At 34.2% G+C, this 12,711-nt stretch overlaps 1 protein-coding gene across 5 annotated transcripts in view; it reads left to right on the top strand.

Annotated features, from left to right (window-relative positions):
- The window catches only part of LOC132701563 (protein scalloped), a 125,782-nt gene that overhangs the window by 58,400 nt on the left and 54,671 nt on the right, over positions 1 to 12,711 (top strand). For 4 of the 5 annotated variants that reach the window (XM_060669613.1, XM_060669609.1, XM_060669611.1 and 1 more), the window contains one exon: positions 8,307 to 8,405. The exons of the other annotated variant lie outside the window; for it this stretch is intronic. In XM_060669613.1, the coding sequence (XP_060525596.1) occupies positions 8,345 to 8,405 (61 nt within the window). In that variant the 5' untranslated portion in view covers positions 8,307 to 8,344. The remainder of the gene's footprint in view (positions 1 to 8,306; positions 8,406 to 12,711) is intronic. 5 annotated transcript variants of the gene reach the window in all.

Raw genomic sequence — 12,711 nt, 5'->3', positions numbered from 1 at the left:
TCGATAGTCTTTAATTATTAAAAGTCGCGTAACAACTAAAAAACCCGTAAACATTTATATGAAAAAGGTAACCAGTACTTATCATCCAAATTGGACGATTGGGGCACATTTGCGGTTCCTCTTAATTTTTCGTTAACAAATTGAAATTGAAAGTCCGAGAAGTTCAGATTAATTCAAAAATCTTTTTAAAAAAGGTTGGTATAATTGTTGTAGTTTCTCCTAGATCAGGAAACTTTATCCGAAAGGAGGAAAAGACCGCAAACTGACCAAACCTGCCACCATATTCATAAATGGCGTGTGATGAAACTAAATACGTTTTTCCAAATTTTTCTGTTATCGTAAAAAAAATTTTTAGGTTTTGTCTACACCAACTGCCTGTTCAAAGGCCGACACATCTTTAAATATGATACAAATATTTTACCAAAAATTCGAAAGGTGTATATATGTTATATTGAATTTTTGTGGTTTGAAAAGACTAATTTGTTTTTATTCAAAGGTTTGAAAAATAATATCGAGAACTATAACTGATTTGAATATATTTTTTTTAAGATGCTTTGAACCTATACACTTTTTGATGGTTGATAGTTTCCTATTATATATTAGTTCCAAAATTTGAGCAAGATATTCCGGGAGATAATTTCAAAATAGTTGCGGTTCCCGTTGCTCGCATTTTTTGCCCGGCGTGTACCTACATTTCCTACGTGCTAGCCAAAGCCGAACGCTTCCGCCAACAGCCGCATAAATTGCGGCGTACAACCCCCGTATCCTACCCGCGGGGTGAGTGGTTTGAGCGAATACACATCGATGGGTGGCGGACGGGAGTTTTGTGCTAGCGCTTGCGCTTGATCCGATTCGATTGTTTCAAAACGAGGGGTTCCATAAAATTTTCCATTTTAAATTGCTGGGGTCTCTTGTGATTTATTTTTCCTTGCATAAATAAGAGCTCTATACGTTTTAGAAATTTATATCTGATCTAAATTTTATAATCGTAAATGTAATTGCGTTTTTTTGCAGAAGAAATATTTAAAAGGTTATTACTATTCAATAAGATTGCTAGACGCCATATTAGTCACCGGCGCCCGTAAACCCGCGACTAAAATATCGGAAACATCCCAAGTGACTAACTAATATATTCCTTTATGATCAATCACACTTGAGTTCGTTCTCTCCTCAAGAACAGTGGAAGATTTGATTCAGACTGACTATTCAGGACTATTTCAGGATGACTTACACAATTATCTTTTTCGTCATTCAATCGAGAGTTTTGTTTATGATATTTAACTTTAGATTGACGACTCGGCTCTGATACCGAGGAGCTTGGGTAATGTTCAAAGAATAGGTTAAATGTTTACTGGCTACAGAGCAGAAAAAATGTAAGTTCATAGTTAAGGTGATACTCGAAAGGAACTGTAAAGTTCCAGCAAAATGTTCGTGTTGTTCGTGGATTCTTCCTTTTCTTCTCCGCCAATATTGTCAACCCAACCAATGAAGAAATTTACCCACGGGCAGTTGCACATAGTTATTAAAAATCTAAAGCATAAAATACGTCATCAATACGTATTCACGTTTTCTTAAATTAATTAATTTTATAACATAATAACAAAATAACTAAAATCTGTAAATTTCGCAAAAGTAAAATATTTGTAAAACTAAAGTAAGTTTGTGACAAAAAATTTTGCTTTATCAGATATATTGGTATCTTGTATGCATTAGGTACTGCCGGTTCTACCTTCTTGATTGGTGTCCTGTTTGAGGTCGCGCCCTTGATGCTTTGAGGACGGTCCATTTTGAGATGAGATAACGAACCAGAAACATGAGTGTTTTGGTCTTTTGGCGGGCTTCGAACGCTGGTCATTGGAAGCACTTTGTCCGTGCTACTTGCCTTGGCTCTTTTTTTGTACTATTCTAATGTTAAACTTGTTCGTCATCGGTTCATTTTGCTTTTCATCGTTTATTTATGTTTATTTAATATTTTTGTTTAGTTATTAATTGCCTCAAAGTTTAAATTCAACTTTCTGCATCAGATCATTTTTTCGTGAAATTAGGTACTTACACTTTGCCCTATCTTTTGCCCATGCTGCCTTCACCTGTAAACAATAGTTTTTTTATCAATCAGGTATAATATTAATGTTTCTCGCAAACTGTTGCCGCTGTAACATCTGTAGCATTTGCGCATGTTGTTGCATTTACATGTTAACAGCATCAAATTTGTTATTTTGAGGCGCAGAACCCCCGAGATTGGAGTAATTGTAACAAAGCGCTCTCCTCCTGTTTCCCTACGGCTAACCGAACGAGGTGCAATAATAGACGATTGTGTATCAAAGTTGTTCCTCTCGGGGGTAGGACAAAGCAAATTTCGGCTCTTGTGTACGTGTGCGAGTGTATATAGAGAAGCTTCTTTACTTGCGGGTCGTTTACATTAAACGCCTCCCGTTCCGTGTTCTTTGCACAAAGCTTTTCCACTTTGTTGCGGCGAATCGCTTGAATTACTCCGCACACACTCACACTACTCAAACTTTATATAAAATTTGAAGTTTAGAAGCTGCACCGCGCCCCTGCCCGCCTCTGACATTGTCGGACCACCGGATTTGCGATTCGGATATCAATGACTCATTTGATGGGCCGAAAGGTCGAAGTTTATTGTCAAAATTTCGGTTGGTGGTGGGGATAAACATGGCTCAGTATCAGAAATGCTTACGAAAATATAGGAGACTGTTTAACCTCCGTTTCACGTTCTACCTCTGCTTTGGCCTTTTGGCAGTTGCAAATTAATCTCTGATGCCAAATGATTTTTTGAAACAGCGTTGTGTAGAAGTATAGACTTTGTTGATTTTCGAAACCGGACATAACAAATTTTTGGCGTTAGAAGTTTTTTGAGGGTATTTTTGACATTTTCAAACGCTTGTTAGCCTCAAATTAATGTAAACGGGAACTTACTTGTTTGTTTTAAGCATAGTAGGCCATAGCCCGGCTACCAAACCAACTAATGATTTTTTGACAGATTTTAGTCAACTTTTATTTTGACGTATTTACTCTGTATGTCTAAAGCATGAAACTGTGGGATATGGTAGAAGAATAATGAATAGTCAAACGTATAAAATCTTATATCACGCTAATTTTGTATCAGTCTTGAGGTATCTTCGGTGGCAGTAGCACTGAAGAAGAAAAAATGTTTATAGTCCTTAAAAGAATTTAGTAAATGAAAAATTTTAGTCATGAAGAGGGATATTCAGGGAATGTGTGTACTTGTTGTATATTTATTAACGTTTAATGGTAGTAGTCTATAAATATAAAGAATATTTTCAAGACCCAAACAATCACTTAACAGAATAATAACATAACGGCAGAACTTTAAATCTTTTATATTCACAACTGTAACTGAAAAGAGACCTTATTATATCTATTGCTTACTTTTGTAAGCAGTTGTCATTTGAAATGCTACTGTTATTGTTAAGGAATTCTTTCGATGAAGAACTATCCATTGTTCGTTTTCCGTACTAGTACACGCTCATAGAAGAAATATTTTCATGATTTCCTTGAACTAGTGAAATGAAAATCATTTCAGATTGATAGCATATCATTTAAATGTACGAGAAAGAAAATGTTTTTTTATCTTCTAAGGGTGGCCAAAACTAACCAAAACTATCCTATATCGAAATTAGATTTACTTGGATTAGTTTTCTATTTGCCTGTTATTCATATTGTTAAAGTGGATGCTCAATTGACTGATTGTTGACACTTGGGTCACGTGAGTTTTTCCTTATAGGTAGTGCCTTCTATGACATCGTATTTTCGAGATACAAAGGTGGAACGGCGTGCCTGAATATATAGGGTGAACGCCCCGCGGTGTCGCCATCACGTGAATGCGCTCTTTTCCATTTCAGAACCGCAACCGTAAATAAAGACATTTAAATGTCAGGGTTTCCTCTTACTTTTGTCTTTTTACGTGATGTTTCCAACGCCGGCTATTCTAAGAACTTCGACAGCTCTGATTACAGATTCTCGGTCGACACGAAGACACTACTATTTTATCGACTTGAATGAAAATCCGCTACGTATTTTTTTTAGAAATATCGGAATCAATACTTTTCGTTGAACCTTTTTTAGTTTACTCAAGTGGAAATGAAATTCCATTATTAAAGTTTCGTTTTTTGTTATTGTTATTACAACTGAGTTTGTTTATACCTCCAATCTAATTCATCTTAAACATTTTCACTTGTAACCAGATACGAAAAATTGTGATACTCCACTGTTAGTGTCATAAGCGATTTTTAAATTGTCTCCAGAATGGCCCATCGTTATATATTTGTGCATGTCATTATATACAGGCTGTTGCTTAATGGTGTGACAATACTGATAGGGATAATCTGTGAGTTTCTAAACGTCTGAACTTCTGAGATGAGTAGTAAAGTTTTTAGGTTCCTGTTGTGTTCAATGTTATATATTTTTATAGTATCTAAGAAACAAATCTTTGTTAAATTTGGTAAGTGCGTTCTCTACCATCAACAGGCATTTCTGGATATGATTTAGATACGCTTTATTCGAATCGATGGATAGGTAGCGGATTGCGTCAACAATGACTGGCAAGGTCCCCCATCTCAATGATATAAATTTCTTTTTATGCGGCCATCTTAAATATAATGTATAAAAATCTTCACTCTTAATTATCTCTTTAGTATTATGTAGTATGTGAAACTATACTAAATAATGCTGGAATATTCGAACAAGCGGTAGCGAAAGCATGGCATTTCCAAGAATTTTTGTAATAATTTAGCTAATATAAAATTTAAGTGATTGATATGAAATTTCTTTGCTTTCGTCGTAGTATCGCAATGGTGTATCTCAAAAAGTTAAGTTCTGGTTTTTTATATTCTGGGGTCCGTAATTTAAGCACAACCTAAAGACAGGTCCCGCAACATAACTAGTTTTGTTCTTTGGAAAAAACAAAATATTGGAAAAAATATTATTATAATTTATTATTAATACAAAGAATAAAGTGCAGAGGAGAACGTATTTTGCACTTTGACAGTTAGTAGCATGAGAATGTAAAACATATAGTAACTATTTAGTGATTGCTGTGAAAGAATACACTGTCCGAGCGACGTTTGTAAGTGTAAGTGGTAAAATGTCTGCAAGCGATGCGAGGACTAGGATTTTTAAAAGTCTTTTTTAACAAAAATAACGCGCAGTTTTCTTTCTTTGCTATATTTGATACATGTACAGACCACGCAAGATCATTAGTTATTGTCACACCTAGGTCCATCTGAGAATCGACACTGGACACAAAGTTTCCATTGATATAATAATTCAAACCGGGCTTGTTCTTGTCAACATGCGGCACAGAACACTTTTGAGCATTCAGCGGCAATAGCCAAGTTGAACACCACTTGGAAATAGTATTCAAGTCTCTCTGCAATACGTCCGCATGTGTTGAAGGATTTTTAAATAATTTAGTGTCATCATCATAAGCGCTCACATGAGAATCAATGCTGGAGACCAAATCCACGGTATACACAAAGAATAGCACTGGTCCCGGCCCCGATCCCTGAGGAACACCACTAGGCACGTTTTGTGGCAGTGAAAAAGCGTTACCAATTCGAACTCTGAACGACCGGTGGCTTAAAAACGCCGCTATCTCTAGCAGTTTACCCCCAGTTTGCTGAAGTCGAGATAAATAATATCCACCGGGTCACCTGAGTCTAGAGATAATGTCCAGTGATTTAAGCATGTCAATGCATTTGATATGACTGATCTGCTGGGAACAAAGCCATGCTGCGATGTAGGTATAATATAGCAGTCGATTAAAAACGGTAACATCTGATTTACTATAAGGCGTTCAAGAACTTTACATATAATACGCACTAGGCTGAGAGGACGGTTATTTGAAACATCGAGCTGTCACTCTTTTTTTTAAATCGGTGTTACATTTGCGGATAACTACTGGGTCGGTAGTATGCCAGAGTCTAAAGATTTTCTCCAAATAATATAAATAGATTTTACTGGAAATTCCATCAGGTCCAGGAGCAGAATATTCTTTTAACTCAGAATGAGTTTTTTTCACGTAATTTAAAATACAGCACTGTGCAAAAAACTTCGTCTAATTAGTTCGTTCAGATTATTTTATATATTAAAATCCTTGGACATTGATCTTCTCTAAAAATTCCTCCAGTCACCCTGTTTATTTTAAATAGCAACGGTGCATCTCAAATAATATAGAAAAAAATTGCCAGTATATGTCAATATGCTCATCCGATTTTTTTTCTCTAAAATGAGTCCAAGATCGCCCCTTTAGTATTGATAGTTGGTTAGTTTAATACTTGTTTGTTTAATACTCGTCTCGTCAACTTTTAGTCGAGCATGGACTGCCATTCGTTGAGAATAAAGAACGGCTTATCACTCGACTATGTCAAGTTTTGGTTAGAATTTAATGTTCCATATGGGTTACTATATCGCGATTCAGTGCCGTGTGAACTATATCGCGCGCTCACATAAGAGCATAAAACTAACCCGATACAATCTCTATCTCCGTATATGTACATAAAATTATTATATATATGAAAAGTTCTCATACTTAATGTCAATGCCTCTTAAGTTGAGAGAAAATTAGCGGAAATATTCGCGACGCTATCTATCGCAGCGGCCATTTTAAAAATACCGAAATGGTTCGAATAACTAGATTAAATAACTAAGAATAATTACGCTTTCCTGCGGTAAATGTATGCGCGATACAGGAATAAGATTGCCGTAAAAGTCATGGTTCTGCAACTGTTTCGAATTGATGGCCGATGTAGCGAAAACGGTTGACTATAGTTGATCACATGGCGGCCTCCTTTATGGTTGTGGGTTCGATTAGAAACGCCGCGGAAGAACAGAAACTAATTGTCAAATATTATCGAATATCCAAATTTAGAGAATGAAATTAAATAAATTTTCCCGTTTTTTTTAATTTATGGAACATAAGTTATATACTGCTTCCATTGTACCATCAGATATTATAAGTTGCTTGTAAAGCCAGATTTCGAATAATTCAGAATGGCAGAATAACAGACAAAATATTTGAGTTGAAATGACTGAAATGTTTCAATTTTCATTCAGAACTTTTAATATTATGGTTAAATTCTTGTAAATTAGAACGCTCCTTTACCTACAATGCTATTAAGTTGTCTAATAATTATATTAAATATTTTGGTAGTATTATATTTGGTTGATGCTAAATAGACTTCATGCTTTTGAGATGTAACTATGTAAGTAGTATACTTCGCATGAAAATTAACTCATCATCAAAATTTGAGTCAATTTCAAAGTTAATTTTCTCGCGAACTACTGATTCGACTTCGATATAGGTACATTTTTTTTAATTGCAGCTTAAATCTGCAGAAACAATGTTTTTATTTTGACTCAAATTGCGTGTATAGACTGTTTAAACAAAAAACATTATACTCAATATTTGTCATATTCTGTGGGAATTCCTACGCTATTAGGTGTCTGTCTAAGTCAATGCGTTTCCCTATTTTTGCTTAGCATTTTGCTTTTTTATTCCCGTCTTTAACTCACTTATTAATACCGAATTTAGTATCAAAGGCACAATTACAGTTTGTTGGAAAAAAAAAAGAACAAAATCATAAACATTAAGCAAATTAAGAGTCAATACTCATATTCATAATTTGTTAGTTTTTGCTTGAACGATATTAGTCCATATTTCCTTGGTAATATTTTCTTCATCATCCAACGAGGCAGGTGGGGGTTGATGATCTCTATAAGCTACGTAGCCATTTGATCGCATAAATGTTCCATTGGGTCAATGTCTGAACTGCGCGGATGCCAATTCAAGGTCTCAATATTTACTTCATTTAAATAAATAATTCTTTTTGCAGTATGTGGTCTGGCAGTTTAAAAATCATCTTGTATTCTGGCAAACATGAACTTAAATATTGTTTTTTATAAGAACATTTCTAAAGATCTAGCTACAATTAAAAAAATCCCAATCGAGTCAGCAGTTCGGGAGAAAATTAACATTAAAGGTGACCGACATTTTATTGGTCTGTTAATTGTGATCACAAATTTGTATTGGTATAAATTAAATTTTGTACAATAATTAAAAATACCTCAATAAAGGCTATGATTATTGTTATTGATGTTTTTTTTTAAATATAATCAATGAACATACTATTTCCTTAAGTTTTGGGGATCTCTGCAAAACACAATTTACAGTTTGTTTCGGTTGGTCGCAAAAGGCCCGTTTTTAACGAATATTATCATCTGTGTAGCTTCAGATGACTAAAAAACCCTTAATTGATTGGTTTCAGACGGAGCGGCTGAGGTTCACTAAAAATTAAAGGGGGTTATGTGCACATTTGTACCGTCGGAGTACATAATGGCCAAAGGTGACGTAATTAAGGTTAATGGTAAGTCATTTTACCAATCAAAATTTTCTAGAGACGCGTTTGATCCCAGAACGTTTCCAAAATACGAGCACTTGCTGGGGAATAATGCCCGATGCATGCCTTTAGTTTCGATTAGTCTTCAACAGACGTTCGTTTGAAACCAAAATATTTAATCGAAAGAACAGTTCGAATTTCGTGCTTTCCCGAGACCGTCCGTCCGTCTCAATTTAATTCCCATTTTCTTGCTTCGTCTTAATGATTAAGTGGTTCCCCCGTGTAAAGCCGAACATCAACAACGTCATTCAAAGATTTAATACGGCCACGGGGCGTCGAAAAAAGATAACTGTAATTTTTCCATCCAGTTTTGTTTAAACACTTTGTTTCAAATGTCGAAAATTTGATTTTTGAGCTGATCTTTTTCGATGGGTTTTGTTAGAGGTTTCAAATTTGGTCGAAATATAGCGCGGAAAAGAGCTTTATACATTTTTGCTACAACTGTGTTTACAATAAATTAGGGTAAAAACCCGAATAATCTTTAAATGGACAACAAACAATTGTAGCCATTATCCAGGTCTACAAAATTAAACTTTTCGACAGATGTTTTTATTTTGAAAACTGACTTTATGTAATTTTGGAAGGCTGATTTCAAAAATTCTGTGCATTTGTATCTATCACGTAAGGTTTTTTGCAAATATTAAAGGAAACAAACGATGTTCCTAAAATAATTTATAATCCTAGTTAAAAAAAGTAAAAAAAAAAAGTTCACTTAGACTTTTTTGAGTGATATCTTCGTCTTTTTGCCAGAAAGCTGCGCCGTCCGAACATTCCAGCAGTATACCGCCAGTATGCTCCATCTGCCCTGGTATCGCCGTTCCATTTCCTTGATGTCCTGGTGAAACCTCTCTCCCTGTCTTCGCTAACTGCTCCAAGGTTTTCAGGAAAATAGTTCAAGTATGAGCACAGGAAATACACTTTCAAACTTATATTACCTAACCTAGGCGATGAAAGTGTTGTAGCATATTTTGAATACTTTCGTTGTCTTCGAACTTAAGAGTTCGAAGAAACTTATCAATTGCTTCTGGAAATGAAACCCAATCGTTTTCCTCGACATTGGTCACTGTTTTTTTGAAAATCTTTGTCTTTATAGTATATAATATAAAAATGTTTTCATCTCCGGCCCAACAAAAATACCTTCTTTTATCTTGACATCAGATATGGCTGGAAATTTCTCGCACAAATGATTGAAGCACTTTTTACAAATTGCTTCATCAAGTCAAGTTTGATATGAAAAGGAGGCAGTAAAACTTTTTTAGCGTCAACTCTTAATACATTTTTGTTATCAGGTGTAAGGCTTGTTCTAGAGAGCCGTACTATTTGAGGCCAACGTGTTAGAGCAAAAATATGGCGTTTTTTTTGGAAAAAGGGCCCCCCAAAAAGTACAAATAAGCGAACAGCTTTCAAACATCAAAATCACTGTACACGTGTGTTGATAATCTCGCGGTTTCTACTTTTCTCGAGAATTTCGTGCAAATAATTATAATGCGATAGTGGTAGTTTCTTATTATATTTGTAGGAAGGTGGGAAAGCACAAAATTATTTTAAACTTACAAACAATTTGAAAATATGTATTTATAGAATTTTTTGACAATATGTAGTCAATGATTGCACTTCCGATTTGACCGGAAACGACAGTAACTTTTGAATGGCACAACCTATTTTTTTTTGCATTTTTGGACCATCATAAATGCTATTTACCGGGTCACCTGATTATGGGAAAAATTGTAAATGAAACTTTTCTTTACTTGTATAATGGCAAATAGCATTTAATGTAATGAACTATTAATTTTTTAGGATACTCTATTTAATAATAATAATAAGACATTTATTGTTATAACCATCAAAGTTACATAGAAATAATTACATAACCAAAGTTAAATAAGCGATATAATGGTCAACAATAGGCCTTGTTAGGGCAGCCATCTAGGAGTTCTAGATACTGTTCAGGCCTCAATTTAACAGCGAAAATATAATAATAAAAAATTTCATAGAATTTATTTGAAAGCGCCAAGCGTAGATACACATAATTCTAAAGAAAAGAAAAGAGAAGAAATGGAGGGGGAAGGAAAGGAAAGGAAAGGGGCACATGTTTTGTAGAAGAGCTTAATATTAGTGCGTACGTAACAACTGCTTTTTGAAATTATTCCTAAACGTCGAGTTGGACTGATTAATATCAAAATTAGTAATAGAGTTAATGCAAATGGTTATATTATAGGAATATGATCTTTTAAATAATTCTTTGCGGTGACGGGGTATAACTAGTCATATACTACCCTACTGTTAACAAAAACTTTTTAAAACCGGTACTTTTTTTGCAACATTTTCAAAATCCGTTAAAAAATAAGTTCACAAAAAGTAAAAAACCAGATAAGTAAATACATTTTTATAAAAACAAAACATTACTTAGTTGTGACTGAAAATTCTGACAGTTTGTACATTATTATCTGATTATCGATTTTGTCGTGTTATCGATTTGGATTATCATGGAAAACAATAATCAATTTACAAATGGAGAAAAAGTTGATATGCTTCTGATATACGGGGAATGAAGAAAAAACTCTCGACAGACCTGTGCATTGTATGCAGCCCGTTATCCGGGACGTCACCTTCCTGCACATTATTTCTTTAGAATGCCGTCCTGTCCTACGTAGAATGATCTCCTGGATCCAAAAACACAAAGAAAGTTACTGTCGTTTCCGCTCAAACTGACGACCTAGTAATAATGTGTTTCAACTTTGGGCACCTTTAGAAATTTTAATATGATGATATATGTGTCTGTTTATATGAATTACCATATATATATTCAACATCATTTTAATCTAGATTTTTTTTACACTCTCTGATTTGTTAGTTTGAAAAAAAAAGATCAATTTTTGATTTCGGTTCGGGTCGGAATCATAACATCCCTGTGTAATATCAACGAGGACAAATTTTAATGAACTATTAACGCCCGATCCTAATTATCCTATACAGTTGTAATTATGCAAAATTGTTTATTAAGCGTACTTGTCATCAGTACCGAACGGTACCATCGAATACCCGTTATATGATTAATGTAATTGGTTGTTAAATATACCGGACGAGACACTCGCGTCCGTGTTTTCAATTAAACGGTTCATTAGGTTTAATATTAAATTACTGGTTTTCGTCGAAATTTGATTCCGTTTCGAGCTAAAAATCCAAACGGATCGGTATCACAGAAACAGTAAGCATAGGCGATTGAGGCTTCAGCAGTGGACACTAAATTCGTTAAAATTAGGAATTAACCCAAGAATTACCACGAAAGGCAAGTTTATTCATTTCAAGACCGTTTACAAAAATAACATTATCATTAAAAGTTAAGTGTGATCGAAACATTGAAGAAACGTTATAAATGTTCTGGAACATATTCAAGTTATAATAAAACGCCATTTTTTTAAAACGCAGGAAAAACATAAGAACAAGGAATCTAAACAAATCTTTGATCGAATTTAACAACAAATTTATGTAATAAGAGAGTCCAATAGCGAAAATCTAATTCATCCTGAAATATGCTATTGAAAAGATTCAGATTCAGATTCATCATCCAAAATTATTTAAAAATAAGTTTTCTGTCTTTTGCATAAGTAAGTGACAAAATAGGGAGTAAATTTTAAGGTTCTTATAAAATTCTTTGCCGTTTTCGTTTATATTTAATAAACCTTTTAACTGAAAATAGCGGTCCAACCTCTAACCAGTTATGAAGTCGGAAGTCTTCCTTATTTACATTAGATAGTTTTTTTTTTAATTAATGAAACCTATGACACTGTTGACTTGATTTCATTATTATTGTTCTTATCGATTGTTCCAAAAATATCACGCACCCTCATCAGTATATTTATCTATTTTTATAAGATTGAAGTTCTGATTTTTTCTTGACAGGTTTTCGGAATCAGACTTATTTTTAACAATTTAGTACCAAAAAATTTTCTGCGATTACCTCCCAAATTTACTTAAATTTTCTAATATTGTGCATACCATTGTAATTCCTATAATGACCACTGTTTACTACTATACTTCCAATTACCACTTATTTCCGCAACTAATGTGCGACACAACAAAAAGACAAGGTGATCGAACGATATTGACACATCTTTTCTTAAAAGAAAAAATTGCTGAAATTCACGGCTCCATTGCAACTCCGACATCCGTACTTAGTAGGAGTTTCTATATACTAAACATTTTCTTTATTATTCAGCTTAAGTCCCTCGATCATTTGAAGAAAAGTCCTAACCTGTGGCGTACATTTTTT

Source organism: Cylas formicarius, unplaced genomic scaffold, assembly GCF_029955315.1.
Source record: "Cylas formicarius isolate icCylForm1 unplaced genomic scaffold, icCylForm1.1 PGA_scaffold_4__25_contigs__length_36172078, whole genome shotgun sequence".
NCBI lineage: Eukaryota > Metazoa > Arthropoda > Insecta > Coleoptera > Brentidae > Cylas > Cylas formicarius.
Note: the sequence above shows the minus strand (reverse complement) of the source record. Positions and strands in the feature narration are given on the sequence as shown.